The sequence below is a fragment of the Falco biarmicus genome, chromosome 11, assembly GCF_023638135.1.
Source record: "Falco biarmicus isolate bFalBia1 chromosome 11, bFalBia1.pri, whole genome shotgun sequence".
Taxonomy (NCBI): domain Eukaryota; kingdom Metazoa; phylum Chordata; class Aves; order Falconiformes; family Falconidae; genus Falco; species Falco biarmicus.
In genome coordinates this window covers 9,580,064-9,606,253 of record NC_079298.1, presented here as the reverse complement: position 1 = coordinate 9,606,253, position 26,190 = coordinate 9,580,064, and the positions used below count along the sequence as shown (strand labels likewise).

At 39.0% G+C, this 26,190-nt stretch overlaps 1 protein-coding gene across 4 annotated transcripts in view; it reads right to left on the bottom strand.

Moving 5' to 3' along the window:
* Nucleotides 1-97: 97 nt before the first annotated feature.
* TUT4 (terminal uridylyl transferase 4) overlaps nucleotides 98-26,190 on the bottom strand; it is a 50,075-nt gene continuing 23,982 nt past the window's right edge. For 2 of the 4 annotated variants that reach the window (XM_056355800.1, XM_056355801.1), the window contains exons 11-30: nucleotides 25,635-25,853; nucleotides 25,328-25,502; nucleotides 22,620-23,362; nucleotides 21,942-22,092; nucleotides 21,287-21,373; nucleotides 16,911-17,014; nucleotides 16,473-16,530; nucleotides 16,275-16,378; nucleotides 15,510-15,599; nucleotides 13,480-13,593; nucleotides 12,297-12,374; nucleotides 11,723-11,900; nucleotides 11,314-11,361; nucleotides 11,134-11,216; nucleotides 10,470-10,585; nucleotides 8,636-8,796; nucleotides 7,689-7,786; nucleotides 4,551-5,076; nucleotides 1,852-2,025; nucleotides 98-813 (exon numbers count right to left, since the gene is read on the bottom strand). In XM_056355800.1, the coding sequence (XP_056211775.1) occupies nucleotides 722-813; nucleotides 1,852-2,025; nucleotides 4,551-5,076; nucleotides 7,689-7,786; nucleotides 8,636-8,796; nucleotides 10,470-10,585; nucleotides 11,134-11,216; nucleotides 11,314-11,361; nucleotides 11,723-11,900; nucleotides 12,297-12,374; nucleotides 13,480-13,593; nucleotides 15,510-15,599; nucleotides 16,275-16,378; nucleotides 16,473-16,530; nucleotides 16,911-17,014; nucleotides 21,287-21,373; nucleotides 21,942-22,092; nucleotides 22,620-23,362; nucleotides 25,328-25,502; nucleotides 25,635-25,853 (3,399 nt within the window). In that variant the 3' untranslated portion in view covers nucleotides 98-721. Of the gene's footprint in view, nucleotides 814-1,638; nucleotides 2,026-4,550; nucleotides 5,077-7,688; nucleotides 7,787-8,635; nucleotides 8,797-10,469; nucleotides 10,586-11,133; nucleotides 11,217-11,313; nucleotides 11,362-11,722; nucleotides 11,901-12,296; nucleotides 12,375-13,479; nucleotides 13,594-15,509; nucleotides 15,600-16,274; nucleotides 16,379-16,472; nucleotides 16,531-16,910; nucleotides 17,015-21,286; nucleotides 21,374-21,941; nucleotides 22,093-22,619; nucleotides 23,363-25,327; nucleotides 25,503-25,634; nucleotides 25,854-26,190 lie in introns of those variants that run through there. The other 2 variants (XM_056355803.1, XM_056355802.1) reach the window with 2 other exon arrangements.

Below are 26,190 nucleotides of genomic sequence, written 5' to 3'. Positions count from 1 at the left end.
TTTTGTGAAGTTCATGAACAGAAAAGCAGGTGCACTCTTCCCTCAAATCAAGTATTTTACAAGAAAGATACATTGGCTGTCAACAGCACATGCATGACGCCAGCATGGGGCAGACCAGGTCTGCTGAGTGTGTATGACCTGTTAAAGCTGCTAATCTTTTGGCTCTTCTTTAAGACAGCTAACCTAAAACAATTTCTATTATTCTGGTTTCCTAATAACAGTCAAATGTAAGCACACATACAAATAGGGAAGAGGAAAAAGTCTTACATCCTTTTTTTTGCAGTTTTATTTTTCTTTTAAAAAGTTTTTTTTTGGCACTACATAGTTCTGTAAAGAATAGAAGTGACAAATTTTAAACACATGAAATCCCCTTCTAATTTTATTTTTTTTAGAACAATATATATAAAGTCTGAAGCAACCAAAGTATGAATACAGCTAATAGAAAATAAAGAACTTAATTTTAAAAATTCTCTCTCTTTACAGTTTATCAAGATAAAACAAAACACAATTCCCCTTAAAAATAGGGTAATAAAATAGATGAAATTTGTATCACTCAGTTCTGTGATACCAGTAAAAACTATAGTTATATCTATGTACAAATGATACAGTTTAAAAACAGTCTTAAATAATCTTGTATCTAAACATGTTGCATTAAGATTTTAAATCAGAACCTGAATTTTTTTCCTCCCCTCCCCCCACCCACCCCCCATCCCATGAAATTTCACTTTTTCTGTTGAATGTAATTCAGATTCAAGTGTGGGTGTCCTTGAGACAGAAGCGAGAACCGCTGGTTACTCTGCATCAGTGGACCAGCTAAAAGAAAATGGATTACAATTACTTCAGCAAATTAAATATATTTAACAGTGCTTGGCTATATTCAACGTATTAATCTTACTTAGAAATAAAGCCATTTACTAGACTGACAAATGCTATCTCTATGACTAACCCATTTAATGGTACAATACAGGATTAAAGTAATGCTATCTCCCAAATTCCCTCAGAATCATCAGTATGTCGTTTTGTTGCATTACTTTAGTTATTCAACAAAAATAGTTTCAGGATTTTAAAAGATGGGTCTCACTTGGAAACCTTGCTCCAGCCAACAGATTAGATGTGGGGAAAAAAAGGATTTGGCCGGTATCTCATTTTATACTGCGTGACCCAGCAACGTGGTAATTGCAAAGCCTCCAAGTAAAATTTGGGCATAGCTTCTCTCTTAGTGGAGCCAAAGGCCTTTTTCCTACCCGCCTTTTCCAGTCCTGCCAGACGCTGAAACACCTTTACCGTTCACTAGCATCAGAAAGGGCTGTGATAAGTGTCAGTCGTTCAAAGTACCCTGAATAACTGAACCTGATCTAACTTTGGAAGCTGGTGCTGCTTTGGCTGTGGACGGGCTGGGCTAGGTCACCTCCAGAGGACCCCTCCAACCTGAATTACTCTATGGTCTTCCAAGATTTTATCTAAGTCATCCCACAAGGCAAGGTACAAAAGCTAAATAAAATTAATTGGGACAAAAATGTCTTTATATTCTTAACATGCTCATGGGCAAATCATCTTAACCTCTATTGAAGCAGAGGTGGCTTTACAGTGAGACAGCAGCAGTGAAGGAAAGAGGCTAGAAGTGCAACAGACTGCAAATTGGCTCAGATTTCAGAATTTTATTTAACCCCTTCCCGCCCCCAAAGATTTTAATCCATCCATACAGGAAGCCGAAGCGTTGATTTGACTCTTGGATTCATTATGGTTCCAGGGAGCCTAGCAAGTGAAACATGATTCCTTGGCTTTTAAAGCCTTTGAGACAGTAAAGAGACATGTTGCATGAGCTGTTGATTCATATACTAGTTCTAGTACCTTGAGGGTAGAAAGGTTTGTTCGGTGGATAGCTGGCATTTCCCTGCTGCATGTAGTTCTGAGGCATATTGTAAGGCCACGCTCCTCGGAGGAGAGGAAAATGGGTAGGGGTCCCATGGTCCCAAGGGACAGAAGAAGGGTTCATTTTACCAAACTGTCCTTGGAAACCCTGATCTATTTTTCAATTGAAAGGGAAAAGCACATTGCAAGTTGAAATAATTAAACAGTAAGTCACAAATACAATTTACATCTTAAATAACAGTTTGCAGGGGATGTAATGCAATTAAGTCTGATGTGCTACTTTTTTTTTTTTTCTTTTCTTTTTAACATACATAAAAAATACCACCTACATTCTTCATTATTCACTATAATAGATTTTTTTGGGGTGGAAGACAGAGGATGAATCAGTTATTAAAATCAAGACCTACAATTTCACTATTCCTATGTCATTCTCATGATGAAAAATACAAGGTCTGAACAATGTTACTAATCTCTGATCCCACACAGATATTCACTATCACTGACACAGCTGTGACATCAAAGCAATTATCCTACTGCACGAAATAACTCAGATGTACACCGGAATTCCACTAATAATTGTATGCTTAAGAAACTTGCTATCTAGATCACTGGACCAAATTAAAATTGATTTTTAGAGAGGAAAATTAAAACTTTTGAACTCAAATACACAAATTGTAAACTATTCCATTTACAAATCCAGGACTACTGCAGCATTAAGGATGAGAAATCAAGCATCCAAGGAGGCAGGAGACACAACAGTTGATGCCAAATGCTGTATTACTAATCCTCTTTTTGTTTGTAGCTCCCAATTTTATAAGACACAGAAATGCCTGCTAGTTTAAAAACTTGATCAACGTACATTTAAAAATAAATAACTATCCTCAGTATATCAGTTCCCCTTCAGGCTCATCATTAAAAAAAAAACCCTGCAGAGAGACTTTCATTAAATAACAGCTAGACATTTAAAAAGAACCGTAATTTTTCTAGAATAAAACATGCGGCATGGCTCTACAGTATGCATGAAAAAAGTCTAAAACTTCTAACGATCCCATTTCTGATCAACTGCTGAGAAGAAAGTCGCTCCTTCCAAGTCAAGGCTATGTGAGCCCGTTTCCACAAGCTTGTTGTTCTCAAACTGTCCTAAGCAAGTAAGAAAGCAGGCTTCAGGACAGCTGCTGTGCACCCACCCGGTAACCCCACTTTAAAGGCATCTAAGCCAGAAATGCAACTTTCAAATGACTATTAAAATACAAAGAGGAAAAATACTAGGACTGGGAACTAGGAAAAGGACTGTGATGAGATTGGAAACAGAAGCTGAGGAATGGAAAGAAAAAAAAATACTGCGACTGACAGTGCAAGAAAACTGGGAAACCTTCTATGGAGGCACAATCAGAGTGGAAGCAAGCAAAATGAGACAGCAAGAGGAGAAAGACTGCAGACAGGGACTGACTGACTACATGATGAGAAACAGGACTCCTTAAGGGAGAATGGAGGAGAAACTAGGATTTGGGGAGCTCAGGTGAAAGAAGGCAGCTACCTGGGTAAGAAGACTTGGATTGGAAGGAGCTGCTTGAGAAAAAGTCAGAGCTGGGGTGGACATGGAGGAGGGGACAGTTGCGCCTGGACAGAGAATTAAGATCAGAAATGGAGAGGCAGGGACAAAGCACGCTGAAGGCACAGAAAACACACTGATAGCAGTTTCTGTATCTTCTAGAATATATTACCCACAAAGCTCTGAAAGGAAAAGCACGCATCTCCAGCATCTCAACAAACATCTGAAACTTATTGGTGAATTATACTTCATCCAACACTGCTGACTCAGCTGAAAATCTACCGTTGCCATCAACTGCCTTAGTAGTGCAGAGAAACGCTGTGCAGGAGATTCAAAATTTCCATCTAGTGATCAACAACTTCATCAGTATATTGTATGATGGATTTTGTTTTTTTTTTAACATAGGAAGAGTTACATAAATCTTAAGACCATTATCATGTTCTAAAGATCAGTTAAAATTTAGGTGCTGCCACAGTTTGTTACACAGAAACTGTATGGGCTTTAATTGCTATATACTGCTTTTCTCAGCTTCAGACATACAAATGTACTTGGCTTTTGTACAAGGCAAAAGACTGTTGCCCACTCATCACAGGAAAAATCTGTATGAATTATTTTCAGGAAATGATACCGAGATTATGGAAGTTAAATGTGGCAGGATAAACTATAAGAAAAAAGAATGCATAAGATCATGTTATATTGCACTAAATGCAAGGAGGCAATATTCAACTTGCACAACTGTAATTCTGCCAGTTTTTAAGTTCATAGTTTTAGTCTCAGCATTCATCTAATAAACTACGTAACAACATAAATGGGAACCGTATCTGTAAGCATATTCACAGAAATGTGCTTTAGACCCAGCAATTATCAGAACATCTCTCAGTTGAATGCATGATTTCTCACATGTTGCACAGCTGTTAATGGCAGATAGGACCAATGCCTAAAAGTTACAACGATCAAACTTGCCTGATTATTTTCCTATGAAAATGTTAAGACAGTGAAAATAACAACTTAGTTTCTTAAGCATCGTATTTTTAATATAAAACAAGTTGAAAGAGTTAGCTGTTCCTGTAACACTTAACACTTGTACACAAAGTGCGAGAGGTTTGATACAACAGAGAAGAGTTACCTGAATTCCCCACAGTGCCATTGTTCACCAGTGAGTTTGGAGTCACAGGATTGTGCCAGTGTCCCTCATGAGAAGTGCTGGGGATTCCCATGGGCCTGGCAGCAGGCTGTGCAAAGATGATACTGGGATCATTCAAGCTTACACTGCTCTGGTTATTTGTGGTGCTGCTGCTGCCAGATCTCATAGAAAATGGAACATTTGTAGAATGAGGAGGGTTACCCGGTGCAGAGTGAATAACGGGCCCATGAATAGGCCAAGAAGTGTTGGGAAGCTGAATTTGGTGGTGATGGTGCATCTGAAGTAGTCCCAGGTTATGCAAGGTGGAATACTGACCTGGGGGAGATTGGGGAAAGTTAAACAAAGGCAGCTGGACCTGATGGGGTGGCTGTGCACCCTGCTGTGGTTGCGGAACGTGCTTAGACTGGGATATTGGTTGTGGCTGAGTCTGGTTAATGGAGGCTGGCTGAGAGGAATTCTGTGTAAATTGCTGAGGTTGTGGAGAGTAAGATGACTGATGCGAGTCAGACTGGAGGGGAAAAAAAAGTATGTATTTCTGATTAGTTCACTAGCTATTTAATGGTGATTTCCTTTAATAAGTACCCACTGTATTAGACTATTCACAGAAAAGGCAAAGCTCTCCCCAGCAACACCCCAAATACTGTGCCCACATTCCTGCTGGTTTAAATTTAGTGCAGTTCGACTGACTGATTTTCACCCATCAGATAATCTGGTCTGCTCATGTGGCACATCCCACCATCAGAAACATCATTCTGAGCAAACATTAGCCCCAGGCTCTTCATTAGACTCCTCACATGTCTGATTCTGATTTTTAATAGGTGTCTTCCCCATCCTACTTATTTACAGCACAGAGTCTCATTAACTAATCATCTTACATCTAAATTGAGTGGGTTTTATTACTACAGACACTTTTTCAAGTAATTCCAAAGTAAGCTCCACATATTTCTTTCATTTTTGTTTAATCTGTTAAACAAGAAATTGATGGTCCAAAAACCCAGTTTCAACCTCCATATCCTGACGTTAGGCCATGGCTAAAGGCACAGAAACAGCAGTTATTACAGCCTTTGCAGAGCTCTTACAAAGCTTTCCCTTATACCAGCAACAGCAAAAGGCATAAACCTATTTCATCTGTTCGATATTGCAACTAAGCAGAGAAGCACTTACAGAACTGGGGTGGGTGGCTGGGAAAAGTTTCCCAGTTCATCTGCCAAAATGTATTACCAACGTCTGCATTAACCTAATCTGGTTTTAAGCACTGAGACAAGAAGGTGATGGCATAAGATAGGTGCCTCCAAAGGGAAATCTGAATGACAGGCAGCTACCTAACCCAGAGATAATTACCTCAATCTCCCCCTTGGAGCTGCGTGTCTCCCTCCATAGACTATAGCAGATTGCTAAGCTCCAGGTACCTCAGCTGCTGTCAAACAACTGAAGTTAAAGGTCTCTGCAGCTTGTCACTATCCATGACTGCTCGCCTGTCTGTTTACATTGGCAGTCACTTTTCTTCAGTAACCAGAGGTCTGCAAGACTCCCACATGCCAGCATTTCAGAGCATTTCTTATAGCAGCATGCTGTGTGCCTTTGCCTGGGCAAAAGCTGAAGCTCAGAAGCTGGGATTTCTCCCTGCTGCTATTCCAACTGTTCCTGTGTGAGTGCCTCCTGTGCCTTTCTATCAAACCAGGAAGAGAAAGTAAAACCTGGGATTTGAAAGACAATGACTAGTTTAACAGTTTAAATGTTACAAAAATGGAGCACATGCACTAGCTACAGCCTTCCCGCAAACATTAAACCACCACAAGCACACACTGGACATGACAGCAGCAGGAGAGGAGAAATGTTAAGCTCCAGCCTCTTGGTCTGCTTCCACACCCCTGGTTTCCCCTTTTCTCTCTCTCTTGCACTACTAATATTCCCCCTTTCCCTTCTCTTCAAACAACTCATGGACAGCACATATCGGCCAAGAAATCCTGGCCAAACGACAACCATGCAACACGCACACAGAGTCCATGACATCCAGATGACAGAAGAATGTGCACATGCAGTAAGTCACATGCGCACGGTGTGCCTGACTGTGTGTGCACCCACATGTCCAGCTTCAATTTCCCAAGCAGAAATACAAGGCTCCTAAAAGGATTCTTTTGTGTCATGTGATAGCATGGTGGCAGTTCAGCCCTTTACTTAGATTAGGGCTGTATCAGTCCCTCCTTAACAGCGTATTTTTATAGTAAAAATGATGTTACAAAGTCTCTGTTACTGGAGCAAACATTCCAATAAATGCTCTCTGATCAGATAGGAAATACTCTGTACCTAAAGTAGTCAATTGAAATGAACAAAGAGCATTAGTGACCAGCAGCCCTGTTTACTTGCCAGCTTCATTAGCAGGCACACATTTCTCAGACTAATAGCTTAAAATTCCTGAGTTTCTGCTGTATTTTGTACTCCAAATACATTAAATGCCAAGAGCTGTTATTTGCTCAAATACTCTCTGCTTCCAATCTCCACTTAGAAGCAAGTTAAACGTATTTTTCCTAGGAGACACCTGAAGAAATACTAAGAGAAAACTACCATAAATTTCCCCATTGTTCTGTTTGTGCTTCTAGTGTGCCCTGGCAAACTTTTGCCCTGTGTATCACATCTGAATTGGAATATGATTCATTCGTGCTCCTTGCCTGTATATGACAGCCCCTTAAAGACAGTTCTCTTAAACCACAGAGAATGATGACAGTCACAAAGCTAAGTCTCTACCATGTTAACAACGAGCTATGCCATACTTCCCTTACTAACTCCAGAACATTGGCAGAAGAACTAAGTTCAAGACTTCAAAAGGCATCCTAACTTAAATTTCAAAGATAGCTTGCAATCCTGAAAAGCCACCTTCACTAGCTCATATGAAATTTGGCTATGTAGTTTCCATACTGAAAGACCATAAACGCTCTCCAAGAGACACTACATTATAAATAGAAGTTTAATTAACTGGCAGAGTGCAATGTTGGTCATTATAAAGTCCAGAATCAGTTGAGAAAAAACTGCACAAACCTGTTCCTAACATGGCCCAGCTCAGAACCCTAGCTGGTTTGCTACAGCTTGCTTACTTCAATACTATAGCTAATTGGAACTTACACATTCTGATGACTGTCTAGTGCGCAAGGGTCGTTCCACCTGTTGCTGACTCACAGCCACTAGCTGTGAATTTACCATGCTTCGGACCAACTGGGTGCCTAATCAAGGAACAAAAATGTTAATAAATAACACAAGGTTATGGATTACAGCATAATGAACACAGAACTGGGAGTCAGAGATACCTTAAATCTCATGTGACACAGAGCAGGTAAATCACTTTAACCTCTCCTCTCCTTTAAGTGGAAAGCCCTTTGCTACAAAACTCACTTTGCTACCAGGTGGGACAGCTACTTTAAGTTTCCACCCTATTGCATGGAATGTGTAAGCATTGGGATTTTAAATAGCAATAGCAACAGCAGAAACTTTTAGGCAAAGGAAGTGGGAGACGGGGCAGGAGAGTGAGCAAGGGCTATGAGAATACAGAAAAGCATCAAGGTCTTGATCATCTCAAGCATCTTGAGTTCATTTATGATTGCTTTCTCTACTTGTTTTACTAACAGTAATTTGAAAGCTAGATCTAGCTTCCTAATGCATCTGTATCCTTTTGGAACTATTACTTTAATACCCCTGATTTTTGGTGAAATTACATTTACGTACCTCTCACAGATGATGGAGGGTTAGCTAACATTTGAGAAACATTTGGAAAAGGAAATGCATTAAATTATTACTATTATTACTACTCCTAAATGCAACCATTGTGAGTGGAAGACAAATAATGCAATACCCTGAAGTACACTATACTTACTCCTGAGTACATTTTTACCACCCATGCAAAGACCATACTTCAGGAGGCATTACTCCCCTTGAAGAAAAGCAACATTTAGACTAAAAGCTGTATTTGCAATAACTAAAATTAGCAGTTGCAGTAATTTTTTAAGGTAATTACCAGGTCTGTATAGGGATCTCAGAACTCTCACATTATATTAACACCACATAAACTAACTTACCTGGCACGCTATTATTTCTCTGACGGGTTTGTTTGAATTCGGGACAATCTCTTCTAACATGACCCACATCCCCACAGATGAAACACCTTTTCTCTCTTGTTTCTCTATCATCTTCTTTCACTTCTTTTTCATCATCTTTCTCATTCTCCTTCTTCTTCAATCTGAATAATAGTTTTTGTTAGCAGTATCACAAAACCACATAAAATATAAACTCTGTAGAGTTGTTATACTGGTATGTTCAAAGGAAATGGTTACATAAGCAACACCTGTACCAGAATACAAATATCTGAGCAATCCCAGAAAAACACTTTCAGAATCTGGGCCAGTTAACAACCTGTTGGCATAAACTTAGTTAATGAACTTAAAAGCTCCCCAGAATTATCCAGAAGCTATCTGACTGTATTGCACAGAACTATACCTACAGTTAAGTAGGGTTAGGAAACTGCCAGTTAGTTTGGAGGTAGTTCTATGCAACAATCCCACTGAGTCAGAATATACACAAAATACATTAGCTGTATCTTGTAGATATAACCTCCCCCTGACTGCAGATGTCATATTTCTCTATATTAGCATCCTGAGCCTAGGCCAGATGTGAAAGAGAACACTGGGGCTCTTCCAAACACTCAGCACTAGGTACAACAAGGAGGAGAAGAACTAGTGATCAGGAACCATCACAAGAAGTAAAGGTCTTTTTCCTCATGATATCTGTAGGATTGTTGAGTATTAATACTATTGTGTGAGTTGCATATACAATTTAACAGAGATTCTCCCTGGCTGTAGTAGCAGTTTGTGTGAAGAGCAGATCACAACTTCTTTTCCTGAGGTGTATGTAGGGAAAGAGGTGATGGAATTCAATGTGCTAGTGCTTGTGCACAGTAGTTAAAGGAGTGGCTGAAAGAAACCGTCAACCTGTGACCTTAGGGTTCCAGTCCCGTTTCATGTATCTTGAACTCTGCTGACTGAACAAACGGCTGTAAACAAGGACTTTGTAGCAGGAAGAAACCAAGAATCTTTTGAAGAATTAAGGTGCACACAAACTGACCATAAGAAGTAAATGAAAAAGCCCAGACTTTAATCTGCATTCTAAGGGCTTCAACAGGTTTTGGGAGGAGCTAGACAACCTACACTGAATGGGTCATTAAAAATCCAAAGATGTAAAAAAGCAAGGAGTGCACATTCTCTGTCAATTCCTGCTGAACTCTCTTTGGAGACACTGATCTGCATGTACTAGGGACTCCTTCTGCAGGAGCACTGGATGCAAAACTTGTAAGTGCACTTAACGTACAAGTGCAAGATCACTAAGTGACTGACACTAGTATGATGTTACAGAAATGCACCTTAACTACGTAATTTTAACTACTCCTAGATTTTAATAAATGAACTTTTACCTGCCTTGCAGAGGTATGTTATCAGATCTATAGTACAGCTCAAATTCAGCACTGTTTTCCAAACATGATCACTATGGCAAATATATTTTCACACATTACAAATTGTGAAGCCAGACAATATAGTCTCCAATATGAATGTTTACACTACAAAGAGATAATTTAGTAATCTAAATTTTAAGGTAAGCTGTAACTACAGATAGATCATAAAGCTAACATATTATATACGTTGACTTTACTCTGTGTGTGCTTGCATAAACATTCTAAGATTTAAAGAGATGATCATAAATAGTCCTAAGCAAAAACAGGATGGGAAGTTGAGGATCAGATATGAGGCTTTGATTTTTGTCTGCAATTTAGTGTATTCTTCTTTTCCATTAAAATTTCAAATATCAAATCTCTCTTGATTTCATCTCAGAGATTTTACATTAGCTTTGTATATCACTTACCTCCTCCTCTTTGGACAGTCTTTCATGTAGTGACCAATTTTTCCACAGACACGACAACATCTGTCATTGGGTGCCAGCTCCCCATCAGTCAGCACTTTTGAGTCAAAAAAGTATTCCTATCAAAACACATCAGACAGATATATTACATAAACCATTCACTTACAAGACTGAGAAATGAAAGCAAAATGGACAGCTTTCATCTCCTATTTTTCCCTAAATTTTACTACTTCATTATACCTAGTCCTTTTCCTCCCCTAGATAATGGCAGCTTTTTCAGAGAGGCGAATCAGTTTGGGCTTAAGACCCCTTTAGACTTAGGGCCAGAGGCTAAGTTTGCAGAACAGCTATCCAGACTCCAGCCTGCTACCTACCTTCTCCTTCCCCAAAGGCTTCTTCAGACAGCAATTTTTTGAATATGATCTATTTTAGTATCTGAGTCACTGCTTGTATCCTTTCTGAAGCAGTCTATGTCCCTTCCCAAATGACATGATTATATCGCCCATTTTATGCAGGCGATCTGTAATTACATATATTGTGCATACCAAATTGATAAATATATGGTATTTTATATATATATACACATACACATACATGAGACTTGCTTTGGATGCACCCGTTCAGTGGATGAAAAGTGAAAAGCACAGTAAAAACTATGAAAACTTACAGCTTCTCTTCCAACAGTTGGGTAGAATGGGGTACCAAATAATTTTCTCCCATTGATAAATGCCTTCATTATGAAATTGGTCACTATTGAAGAAAGAAAAAGTTATTGGAGAAAAAAACAGTAAAGGCACAACACTAGGAATTACTGAACATTAATCATTAGTAGACATTAATAGCTTACTTTTCCTAGAGACTCCAGCACCGAGATTATGATTCAAGTCAAAAGGATCTGTATAAAGAAGGGAGAAAAACCAATCAAGAGCTGGAAAAAATGTGTTGCAACAAAAAAAAATATTTCAACACAGAGAATTCCATTTTAAATGCACTCACAAAGCAGGTGAGAGCAAAGCAATGCTGAGTGTTCTAAAAATATGAGACTAACCATAATAAACTAAAAGCAATTTATTGACGTATACTAAAAGTTACAAGTCTAATCTCATTTTGTAAGCTGTAGGACTTGCAAACAATGCTTTTTTTAAACATTGATGGTAGTTTCCTCACATAAAGGTACTGTGCAATAAGAAGAGATCCTCAAACAACAGCATTCATCACTCCCTCCTTAACAGAATAAAAATTAAGCAGACAAGTACCTTCAATGGCAATACATTTGGATGTCCACTGTTTCTCAAATGTAGTTAACAGCTTCTTCTGCCGAATGCTGATCACATACTCCTTGAAATCAAATTCTTCAGTGTAGAATCGCAGCAACCCTAGCCAGAGTTCTCCAAGTGATTCAGTGTTCTTTCCAAGAGAAGGCAGACGCTTCTTCTGCATGCCATAGAAGACACAATTTCTTCAGCTACAGTTACTGAAGCATTCCTCCTCTTCCTGAACTACCTCTCTAACTATGAGTTTGTCTACCATGAACAGTTTTCACTTGGTTAAAGTAAGATTAAACCACCACAGTTAACACTACCCTCAAATCCTAGACTGTTATCAAGAGTAAAAGTATTTTTCGTTATTTATGTTATTTAGAAATTATTTTAAATGTACCAAGAAAAAGCAGACACTGATTTCAGCAAAACATGACTCATTTGGGAAGTTATAACAATACGGACTTGGAAGTTTAACTACTGTTCTGTATGTTGCACTGCTAGCACTGTATTACTTTCCCATAAGAACAAGCTTTAAGTTTTAATGACTCTTCTGGAATAAGAATATTACCAGTTCTTCCATATCATCAAAGAAAAAAGCATTCCATCCATCCACCATTCTTTGTGGTATCTGTTTTCCATCAAATATCTGCCGACACAGAGAAGGACACAGTTACCACTCTAATTCAAAGTCATCATAAAAAAACTTGCAGTTCTGCTGGTAAGAAATAATACAACAATATAAATCTGTTAATTTTAACAATTACTTCTTATACAGGCAGCCTGTCCCATTGGTAAAAAGTTTCAAAGTCTTTTTGTATTATTACTATACCTCTCTCAAATTACTTGGATATTTTATTTTTACTTGTTCTTTGCAACTAAGAAAACACGACTGAATTACCTCATCAAGATTCCAACTTCCCTTCTGCCCACAAAATCTCTAAGGAGACTTTGTATGACTCCTATTACATTCTGACTTTAGCAAAGCCAAGGGGAAATTCCACTGTTATTTAAATGCACTCTCAGGGTAGCAATAAAATAACAACCCCCAACCACTACTAAAGTATCAGCAACAAAATCTGAATCTCAACTGCAGTGCTTAAGCCAATTTTCTTCTTGCACGCAGACAAGAAGGAAGTCAGGAAGGGGTAATTTCAGAAGTGCTTGGGAGCCCCAGAGTGTATCCAGGAAGAGGGAGGTAGCCGACTAATAATATTCTCCCTACCCATGCAATGGAGAAACAGAATGTTATTTTTTTAATAAAGATTCCTGGCTCATGTAAAGTACCTTTAAAGTTGCACCAAAGCATTAGTTATCTTTTCTTCCCCCTCATCAAATCATAAAATCAACTTTTTCTCTTATAGCTATGGTGTTAAGCAATAAATAATGCTTCTGACAATAACTGATGGAAGAGCTGGACTCACATCTCAAGAGCATCTGGCACACTCTCATAATTACAATTCCCTTCTCTCCATACCACCTGTCAATTTTCTTTCTATCCTGTTTAGCATATAAGCATCATCATAAGACCAAAATCCCAAAGTAAATGTAACAGCAGAACTTAGGTTCAACAGATTCCTGATTTTGTTGTGATTTTTAAGTTTTACCCACTAAAGCCAAGTAGGAGTTAGGAACCTGCTAATGCAGAAGGTCCTATTTCATCCATCCCCCTGATCCTAAAAGCCCAGACTTCTCATATTCAGTTTGAAGAAACACTGCACCTATTTTCATAGCCTCTTCTTCTGAAAACCTACCTCTTGAAGAACTGGAATAACTGGTGGATTTCTCTGCTGTAGAAAGTACAAAACCATAAGAATATAGGCATACGAAGACAGACTACCACGGGATGCATCACCAATATCGCAGCGCTGAAAAAAACCACATTTTAAACAAAACACTGAATTTACATTTTATTATTCAAGACCAACAACTATGTCAAGAGAGTGAGCAGAAATCCCACCAGTAAGTAACAGAAAATACATTCATCTCATAACTAAAAATTGTTTCATGAAGCCTGAAAAATAAATGTCCCTAGAGTCAAGTGCCATCTGGCAAACCCACAGCATAATTTGACTAACATAAAAACAGAAAAGCTTCTTACAGCCAAAAAAATTTTTTTTTAAGTTTATGATGTGCCAAATTGAAAAAAACCCAACAAAATCAACCTCCAAAACAGAAACCCCAACAAACCTCCACATCCGATGTCCATGTTTCAATACTGTAAAATCTAATTTTCCTAAACTCATGTTACTAGATCTAATTCTATGACTCCTTATTGTTTCACTTTCCCTCCCTTTTTTTAATAATTAATTAATAGGCAAGGATTTCCATGTTGTGGAACTGGCAACTTAGGCAATAGCTGGCATTTTGTTAGCATACATACACATACCTAATTAAACCATGATCCAGCCTGCACAACACAGCGTAAAACAATCAGTTATTTCCTTATTATAGTTGAAAAAATCTTATTACAGTGTAACCTTTCTACAGCACCTGCTTCTAAGCTACCCTTTGCTTCAAGCATGTGTCATAACAAACAACACATTTTTAACCTCCTAGGTCTGGAAAAAACACAGATTCACAAATTACTTTCACATTAGCAGAAGCAGTGACAGCTGTTCCTGGTTTTTTAGCCAATGCAAACAGGGGAGGAAGGATTTTGCTTAAACACAGTGTACCTGCATAGCTATGAAGTCACCTCCATACATACACATTCAAAAGTACATCCCACAATTTGGAAAGTTGGTCTTTACCGTAAGACTTTTAGAATGTATACAACAGTATGCAATACTACAAAAAATACGTTTCATCATTATCTACACAAGGCAGTTTTAATCTGGACATAGAGACACGGCAATATTCTGCACTGCTGTGACCACACCAAAAGAGAATTATTACTAGTCTGTAATGGTATGAGTAAGTACATTCCATTTTATTCATCTTGATGCATTTTATTACATTAACACCTCACAGCATGACACACTCTCCATACATAACCCATTTTTTATTTCCTTGTTTCACTAAGCTTTCTTTGGATGTGTTTGGGGAGTGTATTTAATAGTGCAGCTTGAATAAAAAGACACACCATGTATCAAAGGCTGTATAGTCTAGCACTTTGTTAGAATATCATAAGGAGGAAAAAAAAAAAAAAAAAAAAAAAAAAGGAGATTTGGCGTTTGGTATTCCCAAACTCTTAAAGTCAAGTGTATGTCCTAGGCGTATCAATAGAGACATAGGCATTCATTCATTCATCAACCCGTACCTACTCCTGACTTTCATACTAAGTAAAACAAGACAAGTAGGCCAGAAGAAAGCTGCAGTAATCTCTGGGCTGGTCATAGCTATGGCAACTTGGAAATTCCATGCATAGCCACAAGCCTTACAACTTACAGTTACCATTTTTTCCAGTTTTGCTTTTCTGGGGTTTATTTTTGCATCACAGCTAGCTAGAAACTGAAAAAAATGAGTTTCCCTTTCATCAGCTTTCTCTTAAATTGAAATTTTTCAACAGATGGCAGAAGATACCAGGACAAAAGAACTTGATTCTGACACAATCAGATGGAGCATAGTCAGCTTAAGAAAGCGCTCTTCGTATTAACAGCATTCTACTGTCTCCTTTTCAGTTGGTATTAGCAAAAGGTGAACTCAGTGACTGTATGAGAAAACACTGTATTGTATTTCTCATGTATACCTCATCATGTATGAATCATAGAATCATTTAGGTTGGAAAAAACCTTTAAGATCATCAAGTCCAACCATTTTAAGTACCTTCTTTTTATATTACCTTTGCAAAAACTTTCATTGTATAGCCCAGATATTGCACTCTAGGATCAATAGCTGCATATGTAGCCAGCATTCTGGTGTTATGCTGTGCCTGGGAAAAGGGAGAGGAAGAAAAAAAGGAAAATCAAACAGGTGTTTCATGGTAATTTCTGGTTAATTACAATATAGTCTGCAATTCAAGCACATGAGATGCATAATACATTTGGAGGGCAAAAAATCACAACAATATCCTGTGAAATTCATCCAATGTTTCCTGCACAAGCATAACTGAAAGGTGTAATCAGGGCAGTATTAATGCAGTAACAACAGTAAGAACCTTGGAAAACACCAACAAAAAAGCAAGTCCGTAAGATGACACACACTGGAACACATTCTACAAATTGCATCTTCTTCACAGGTGAATGTGAGCCCATTACATAAGAAACAACACAATTTCATTGTGCTAGATGTAAGCTGGGATGAGATGTATTATTCATGACGGCAGAAAGGCCATGGCGAATCTGGCACAAACAGCTTTTCAGAAGCATTCACAAAAATGCTTTGTGTGCCACGATGCTGCTCTGCCATCAGGTTATACAGTTACTTAGGTTGGGCTGAGGGTGCGAGCCACTGAATTTAAATAATGTAGGGGGGGAAAAATCCCCAAGCACATAAAAGCATTTTAATTCTGGTTTCAAAATTACTCCCTCAAATGATTATTTGGATGAGTTACAATCAATCAAAAAGCTTTCTTTAAACACAAAACCAAACACAAACAGATGCTCACCAGCGTATTGTATAAACTGATATCTCCTTCTAAGCCACTTCGTCTGTGTTCAAATTTTACTATAGGCACTTTGGCTGTTGTTATAGGCAAGATGTTTCTCAAACCTGGGGAAGCAACACTTTAGTACATAAAACATTTCCATTAACTACATATATAGTAAATGTAAATACAAAACAAATAATACTTTAAAACACCTACCTGGATGCTTCTTAAGAACTTTTGCCAAACCTTCTATTATTTCTTTACAGTTTAGTTTCTAGGAAAAACAAATATCACAGCTTCAGATGTTAAAACATGATCCTATCCCAACAAGCACATTTACTATCAAACATTTATTTCATAGAGGAAAACCCTATGTACAAAAAGAAGTAAGCAATAAGCCAGCACATGAATTTAGGTAAACTGGTGACTCCTATTCTCTATCTGGACATCTACAGTACACTAAATGTGTGTCTATAGAGCATTAAAAGTAAAACATAGGCTACATCTTGCTTCAATTGTACAGGGTGCAACAAGCCAACATGCTACTAGCAAAATCCTGCCTTTTCTGTGTACAGAAATCTTAACTGAATTTAAAAAAACTTAAAGAACTCTTGAATTTAAAATAGTAAATTTTATCAATTTTAAAACTCTTACCTCTGCATTTTCATGACCTTCCAATGTCATGCAGATATCTAGATCACTGTCCCGAAATCCAAATCCATTCTTTGAAGAGCCAAACAAGCAAAGCCTGGCTTTGTCTGATCAAAAGAGTAGATAAAAAAAAAAAAGATAAATTCTTTTACAGTTGAATGGTTAAGTGCTTACTATGGAATACTGCTTAACTGAGATGTGCAGATGCCCATAAAAAATGAGCTTTAAGACAGAGCTTACAACGTCACCTCTAAGACTTCACCTTTGATAAGAGAGGAACATTAATACTTTAAAAATTATTTATAGAAAATAAGACCCATACACTTTTTATGAGCGAGGTATGTTACAGAGTTACTATAACCATTAAATGGCATCTCTAAACGTGGCACGATATTTTGTGGTATGCAACTGCACTTTCCTGTTTTAATTAAATCTAAATTAGCACAGCTGAAGTACTTTGATGCCAATGCCCAAAGCATGGCCAACAAACAGGAGGAGCTGGAAGCCGTCATGCAGCGGCAAGATCATGACATAATCACCACCACAGAAACATGGTGGGATAACTCACATGACTGGAGTACTGCAACGGAGGGTTACAAACACTGCAGAAGGGACAGGCAAGGAAGGAGACACAGTGGGGTAGTAGCTCTGTATGTCAGGGAGTGATTCGACTGCCTAGACCTGAATGATGGCGACAGTAGTGTTGAGTGTTTATGGGTAAGAATCAGTGGGAGGGCCAACACGGCAGATATCCTGGTGGGAGTCTGTTACAAACCACCCAACCAGGATGAAGAGACAGATGAAATATTCTACAAGCAACTGGGAGGAGTATCAAGATTGCTAGCCCTTGTTCTCATGGGGGACTTCAACCTAGCAGATGTCTGCTGGAAATACTACACAGAGCATAGGAAACAGTCTAGGAGGTTCCTGGAGTGTGTGGAAGAGAATTTCCTTACACAGCTGGTCAGTAAGCCAACCAGGGCAGATGCCCGATGGACCTGCTGTTTACAAACAGGGAAGGACCGGTGGGTGATGTGGTGGTCGGAGGACATCTTGGGCATTGTGATCATGAGATGACAGCTTTCGATTCTCAGAGAAATAAGGAGGGGGTCAGCAGAACCACTGCCTTGGACTCCTTGAGGGCCAACTTTGGCCTGTTTAAAAGCTTGGCTGACAGAGTCCTGTGGAAGATAGTTCTGAAGGGCTAAGGGGTCCAGGAAGGCTGAAAGGCTACTTTCTTGAAATAGCCTTAAAGGCACAGAAGCAGGCTGTCCCCATGTGCCAAAAGACAAGCCAGCAGGGGAGAAGACCAGCCTGGCTGAAGAGAGAGCTTTGGCTGGAGCTCAGGGAAAAAAGGAGAGTTTACGACCTCTGGAAGAAGAGGGAAGCAACTCTGGAGGACTTTAAGGGTGTTATGAGGTTATGCAGGGCAAAGGTTAGAGAGGCAAAAGCCCAGCTAGAATGCAGGCTGGCCGCTGCTGTAAAAGATAACAAAAAATATTTTTACAAATATATTAGAAACAGAAGGAGAGCCAAGGATAATCTTCATCCTTTATCAGATGTGGCGGGGATGATGAAAAGGCTGAGGTACTTAATGCCACCTTTGCCTCAGTCTTTAATAGCAAGACCAGTTACCCTCAGGGTACTCAGCCCCCTGAGCTGGAGGACAGGATGAGGAGCAGAATGAAGTCCCCACAGTCCAGGAAGAAATGGTTAGTGACCTGCTGCTCCACCCAGATGTGCACAAGTCTATGGGACTGGATGGGATCCAATCGAGGGAGCTGGCAGAATTACTCATCAAGCCACTTTCCATCATTAATCAACAGTCCAGGAAAACTGGAGAGGTCCCAGAAGACTGGAGGTAAGCCCATGTGACACCCACCTACAAGAAAGGCAGGAAGGAGAATCCGGGGAACTACAGGCCTGTCAGCCTGACCTCGGTGCTGGGGAAGGTTGTGGAGCAGACCGCCTGAGTGCAATCAGGTGGCACATGCAGGACAATCAGGGCATCAGGCTCAGCCTGCATGGGTTTATGAAAGGCGGGTCCTGCTTGGCCAGCGTGATATCCTTCTATGACAAGGTGACCCACCTAGTGGATGAGGGAAAGGCTGTGGATGTTGTCTGCCTGGACCTCAGTAAAGCTTTTGACACTGCCTCCCACAGCATTCTCCTGGAGAAACTGGCTGCTCATGGCTTGGGACGGGTGTATGCTATGCTGGGTTAAAAGCTGGCCAGACGGCCGAGCCCTAAGAGTGGTAGTAGGTGGAGTTACATCCAGCTGCTGGCCTGTGATAAGTGGTGTTCCCCAAGGCTCAATATCGGAGACAGTTCTGTTTAGTATCTTTACAGACGATTGGGACAAGGGGATCAAATGTCCCCTCAGTCAGTTTGCAGACAACACCCAGCTGGGGGGGAGTGTTGATCCACTTGAGGGCAGGAAGGCTCTGCCGAGGGATCTGGGCAGGCTGGATTGATGGGCCAAGGCCAGCTGTATGAGGTTCAAGAAGTGCTGGGTCCTGCACTGGGGTCACACCAGCCCCACACAGTGCTACACAGGCTCGGGGCAGAGCAGCTGGGAAACTGCCTGGTGGGAAAGGGCCTGGGGGTGCCAATCAACAGCTGGCTGAACGTGAGCCAGCAGTGTGCCCAGGTGGCCAAGAAGGCCAATGGCATCCTGGCTTGTATCCAAAACATGTTGTGTGGCCAGCAGGAGCAGGGCAGTGATCATACGTACCCCTGTACTCAGCACTGGTGAGGCTGCACCTTGAATACTGTGTTTGATTTTGGGCCCCTCACTTACAAGAGGGACACTGAGGTGCAGAAGCGTGTCCAGAGAAGGGCAACAGCTGGTGAAGGGTCTAGAGAAAAAGTCTTACAAGGAGCAGCTGAGGGAACTGGAGGTGTTTAGTCTGGAGAAAAGGAGGCTTGGAGGGACCTTACTGCTCTCTACAGCTGCCTGACAGGAGGCTGTAGGCAGGTGGGGGTCGGTCTCTTCTCCCAGATAACTAATGACAGGGCAAGAGGAAATGGCCTCAAGATAAGCCAGGGGAAGTTTAGACTGGATATTAGGAAAAACTTCTTCACAGAAAGGGTGGTCAAGCATTGGAACAGGCTGCCCATGGAAGTGGTTGAGTCACCATCCCCAGAAGTGTTTAAAAAACACATATTCGCAGAGCTTAGCAACATGGTTCAGTGTTGGACTTGGCAGTCCTGTTTTAACAGTTGGACTTGATGACCTCAAAGGTCTTTTCCAACCTAAATGATTCTATGATTTTATAAATAATGTGCAAACCCAGTCACCAGTAGCTTTACTCCACAGGTAAGACAGAGCTACTCTTAATGTAGTCTAAGCAATATTTCTTGGTTTCACTCATACTTTATCTAGGTTGCATATTTTTCCAGTGACTAGGTAAATTTGGTCAATCAGTAGGTTTCTGTAACCATAACATACTGTTCAAGAAGATACAAGCAATAAGATTAATATACTTTATGGAACATTCTTTCCCAAATGTTTTGTTTATATTTTTGTTTGAAAGGCAGTAATGGAATCTATTTTCATTCTTGTAAAGCAAAGCAAAATTATCTAACTGAGAGGAAGAAACTTTTCCCTAATTGAAAAGAATAGATTTATCTGTTCAACTGAAATCAATGCCACGAAAATGTATGTAACACATATTCACAGATTTTTCCTAACCTTTAATAGTCAGAAATCTTCAGTGTTTCAAAGTTCTGTAACAGGTCTAAATGCACAGCTGCTGCCAGTAACTGGAGAGTGCAGCAAGTGCAATTCACAGTTCCTTGATCACAGGCCAGCTACAGCAGAACGGATGGCCTTCTGTGTAAAGCAATGGACTGGAATTCAGGAGACCTGGGTTTGGTACCTGGCTCTAGCACTGTTTTACAACACCAGCAAAAAAATCACTTTGCATCTCTGTGCCTTGACTTCCATCACTGCAGTAAGGTATTTTTGTCTATTTTATAAAAGGCATGTGAAGATAAACTCATTAAAATTTCTAAGCTACTTAAAAGACTGCTTACTAGGCAACAAAATTACTTGGCCCACAACTAGATAGACTTCCTGGCCAGGGCCTATTAAAACTTTCTTTTTGTCCTGACTGCAATAGTCCTGTATCTGTATTATTACTCTTGCAGCTCTTCCTCCACTCTAAGAAGGAATTTCTAAGGACATTTCCATGGAACAGCACTGAGGGATGTTCACTTTAGAAGTTCTGCAAGATAGCTTTAAATACAGAAGGAAAAAGAGATGACACTGCTTTAAGCAAGGAAAATGAGCAATAATGAGACAAATTACATCTTCGTGCTCTGGACAACATGAATGAAGAAAACATTATGAAGAATCACTACCTACTGTTACATACCATTATACTCTTTTCGAATAAATCTTTCCAAACTTGCCAGAATTTGTTCTCTGTTTTGTTGCTCAGATAAAGGAGGAGATAACTCATCTAAAGTAAAAAGTTAAAACACAGTCAGATGTGACATTCAGCTACCTCAAAATATTTTTCAGCTAATTAAAAGTATTGGATACCTTTTTCCTTATTTTGTTACATTTACTTCCCTTGAATATGTGTTTTTCCGTTTTATGATACCATTAGAGTTGTTAGGATTTTATTTCAGATGTCTGATTTTTCTGCAATTCAAACACACATTGGCTTAGTGGGCAGCTGGCATCCAGCCAAGGTTAACCACAGCACCCAGAAGGAGCCACAGAATTTGATATAGACAAAACGTAGTTTTGCCCAGAGACTAATTTCTGAGAGCATTACTAAATTTTACAAGCCCAGTGAAAAATCCTGCATAGCATCAGTTTCTCAAATCTGTTTTAAGAATTTGATATCATAATCGTGGTTTATATGAAAATAAGAACACTGATCAATTTATAGCCTAGGGTAACCTGGAAGAGCTTCTTCCCACTGAACTTACTGGAATACGTAATTTAACCCTACAGGTTTTATTTTTTTCCAGATTACAGATCACAGTTTACAGTGGAATACAAACACTTTTCCAACTTACCAAAACATCTTTTACACACTATATCAAGTATTTCCCGAAATCTGTCAGTCATTGGTGGTAGTGGTTTTAGATCAATTTTCTTGAAATCCTCTGGGCAGTCATTTTTGGAATGTCCATCCCGTTTGCAGATGCTGCATACTATAGTTGGTGGCTTTAGGGGGAAGTGCACAAATGCAATTTTACTTACAAGGTAGTTCAACAGACCTAACATTTCCATGTAAAGCATGCAAGCAAGAACATTTAACATATGACCAGCAACTGAGCCTCTAAAAAGAACAGAAGAACATGGCTCAATAGGCTGCATTTAGTTCTCACAGTGCATAAAAGCAACTGGAAATTCTACAAGAAAGTAGGACAGGAAGGGGACAGGGGCAGGGGAAACACAAAAGAACAAAAAAACAGAACCTAGGATTTGTTTGGTTGGTTGTTTTGTTTTTTGTAGAAATCAGAAAGCTTTGCGTCAGATGGGGACAACAGCCCCTCTGATCCAAATGACTTACAGGTTTGGTGTTTTCCAGTCTTAAGTAACAGGTACTCTAAAAAGGCTGGAGCTACCATTCCTAACAGAGACTGAAACAATCACTGGGAGAATCCCATCATCCATCCACCCTTAGTTTAGTGATTTAGAAGTAAAAGCCCACTAATATATGACCAGCACTGCTTAAATACACAGCTTACCTTTCCTGAAGTAAAAATAAACTTATCAAACACATAATGCATTTCTTCTGTAGAGAGTCTGCCTTCATCTTTGAGATCATGAGCTTCCACTGTTGCTTTGCAGTTGGGCGAGGTAGCTGGTGTGCCAGTGCACTTACTCTTCTGAGAAGACTCTGTTACCAAACTCTGTCTACTTTCAGCATCAGAAAATTCGTTACTAGAATTTGTGTCATAGGGCTGATGTTCACTACAGTTACAATGGTGGCTTAACTCATCTTCTGTTATACAAACTGAAATTTCTAAATCATCCCTCTCTTTTAGTGATTTTTGCTTTAATTCACAGCATTCATTAGAGACAAGGGATAAAGCTTCTTCTTTGTCTTCATCATAACTAGAGTCCAACGTTGAAAGTAGCAAAGGGTCTATGTTCTTGGAAGTACATCTTTTGGCTACAGCTTCTACCACTTCATTACATTCAAGTTCGTTCTCTGGTACGTTACATCCACTTGCTATATTTTGTTTACCTACACCTTTTTCCCCTTGTGGAAGGCAACAGTTGGCTACAGGCTCTTCAGATCTTGTGGATTTCTTATTATTCATTTTCCCTTTTTCTTTTTTCTTAGTATCTGGCTTGGATTTAATCCTATCTTTACTTTGTGGACATGCAAAATATTTATATGCTGTCCTAAAACGCTCCAGGATGTACTCAAATACCATCTGGCTATTTAGACTTCGTGCAACATTCCTCTTTAGTGCAAAAGGATCTAGGAAAAAAAAAAGAACAATTTAACTAGTAATCTTTAATTTCTACATTTCAGTAAAGCAGCTGAAATACCTAAGTTATAATACAGCAGTTAAAAAGAGATTCTTATAATATAATCCAGAATTGTATTTGGATATACTTAGAGAATGTAGGGCCCACAAGGTTTTTTTGGACTTCTTCCATACAAAACACAACACGTGTGGCCATGAATGGCTGGCTATCATAAACAACTCTAAATAGCGTTATTTTAAAAGAAAACCACAGGTATATTGTACCATTATATTACTGTCAATTTCTAAGCTAGAAATGAAAATTAACATACAAAAGTAAAATAAACATAGCTCTGCCTGAACTTTTTTCCTTCACTGAAGGAGGATTTGCATTTTCCTCAAGAAATTAATTTCTCTAAGCATAACATTAGTATTATAAGGATTATATGAACCAATCTCACCAGGTTTCATTCTTAGTCCTTCCTAGCGATTTCTAGACCAAACATGTTTTCCAAGTAAAAAGAGCACTTGCATAGTTGCTATAAGTTTGCCTGGGAAGATAGTATCAAACTGAGATTCTGTTACTTCACAATTTCAGTTACAAACTTAACATTAAAAAAACCCACCAAAACCAAAAGCAAAAATGAACAACGAACATAAAACAAACAAACAAAAACAACACAAAAAGACCAATAATAGCAGGTATCAGAACCAGAATAAAATCTGCTTTTTAAAATTATTTCCTGTTTCTTCCTCAATAATTTGCCCTTTTGTCTTACGGTTTTCATTTCCCACATACTGAATAAATGTTACTGTAGTTTTAAAACTCTCTAACTAAAAGTGATTGAAGGAAAGAATTGTGAGAGGAAATTAAAGCCACAGCAGTGATCTCAAAATGTACTACTCAACATGTGCCTCACCAATTCATTGCTTGTTTTCTTCCTTTCTACTTCTTGCACCTTACTGACTTGCCCTTCAATATACCTTTCTCTGTATATATACTCGTACTGTCTTTATGATTCTCTGACCTATTTCTCCTTGTCCTCTCCATCACCTCATGTGTGTTCCAGAAAAGCTAGTTCATCAACATCTCTAGAAAGTGTTCAAAAGTTATCTATGCATTTATAAAAATACCACCTTAAATGGTTTCTTAATCTTCCTCAAATACCCAGTTTCTCTATTCTTAAGGCCAATTCAGACTGCCATGCACCGCTCTGTGACTTTCCTTGTGAAGTATTGTTTACTTATTTTTCCGTGTTGAGGAACAGAAATAAAGACGTTTTCCAGTTATAAAGAAGTAATAGACAAAATAATTTTCTTTCTTTCTCTCCCCAACACACATAACGCAGGCTATATGTTCATCACCAAATTCATACGGTCTCACTCCCTGAAGAAAACAATTCCCTTCACAGGATATGCAGGCCCTGAAGGATTGCCTATGACATGACATTCAGTTTCACAGTGTGGAAAAACTACCAACAGGGAAAGGGACAAGGAAGGGTGCTGGGGGCGTGGGTATTACTTTGATGGATTTGCTCCAGTTCACTGATCAGAGGTAACCTCTCTGCATTACGAGTCAGAGGAAACAAACTGATAGCTGGTAAGACTCAAAATACATTGCGGTTTTTGGAAACGCAGCTACAGGTGCTGAAAATTCATAATATCAGAATTATTAGAAAGGAATGAATAGTGGTTTCTAGAAAGAATGAAACATATAGAGATAAGAACAGAATGTAAGAAACAAACAAAATTACACTTTGTATTTCAAGGACCAGACTTGCAAAAAGTAGTACTAAACAGAAAATCTGTCTTTAAACAGACTAAATGCTGACAAAATCGAAAAAAATATTTTACTTTCTCCTCCAATTATTGATATTATTTATTTTCTAGACTTCTTGTGACAAATCTGGAAGTATTAGGTAAATAAAGATAATAATGCAGGACAACTACAGAACCAGAAAAGGGTATTATCCTACCTTCAATGGCTATTCGCCTTTTAGGCCAGTTTTTATTCTCTCTGGTTAAGAGTTCTTGTACCCGTATGCTGATGACATATTCCTCCAAAGCAAATTCCAGTGTGTAAAACTTCAACAGTTCTAACCACAGTTGCCCCAGTGAAACTTGGTGAGGAGTTTTGAATGCTAAGAGAGACTGAAAGACATGAACAAGAATGCAGTAAGAAATTAAAAGTTCCGTATTTTTTTTCCCTGGTTCCACGTTTGGAGATTAAAACAGGGATAAGAGATAGAATATGGTTTTAAGTGAAATAAAACCATGACTTACATTGCCATGTTTCTCCTTCGCATTACTTTGGTTGTCCACTTCTGAGCTTGTTACCTTCTTGCCACCACCTTTTTGTTGTTCAACTTTAGTTTTACTTTCTGCTCCAGCTGAGTTTTTTGCTGCACCATTTGTTGGTGGTTTGTACTCCCACCGTACAAACTCCTCTTCTATACCTTTCAGCTGGTGGTCATCTGGCCTCTTTGAATCAAAGCCTTCAATCTAACAAGAATTAAAAGTATCTCTGAAACATGACTGTATGTAATTAGACAACCAAAAGTTTTCAACAAAAGGTAACACTGACAATTGTGCTATTTATCCTTCCCAAGAATAACTGATGTCAGAGAAATAAATTCAGAAAATTAAGAGAAGAAAATGTTGGCCTCTTCTCCAAAATACAGCATGACACAATTGCACAGGCTATAGCAGCTGCCTTTTCATCAGGAATCAACTGTGTGAGGGTTAAGTCCCAGTGTTTTATTTACAAATTTCTTAGGCCCTTAAAGTTGCACATTTTATGACCTTGTAGAACACAAAAATAATGTCAGCAATGTAACAG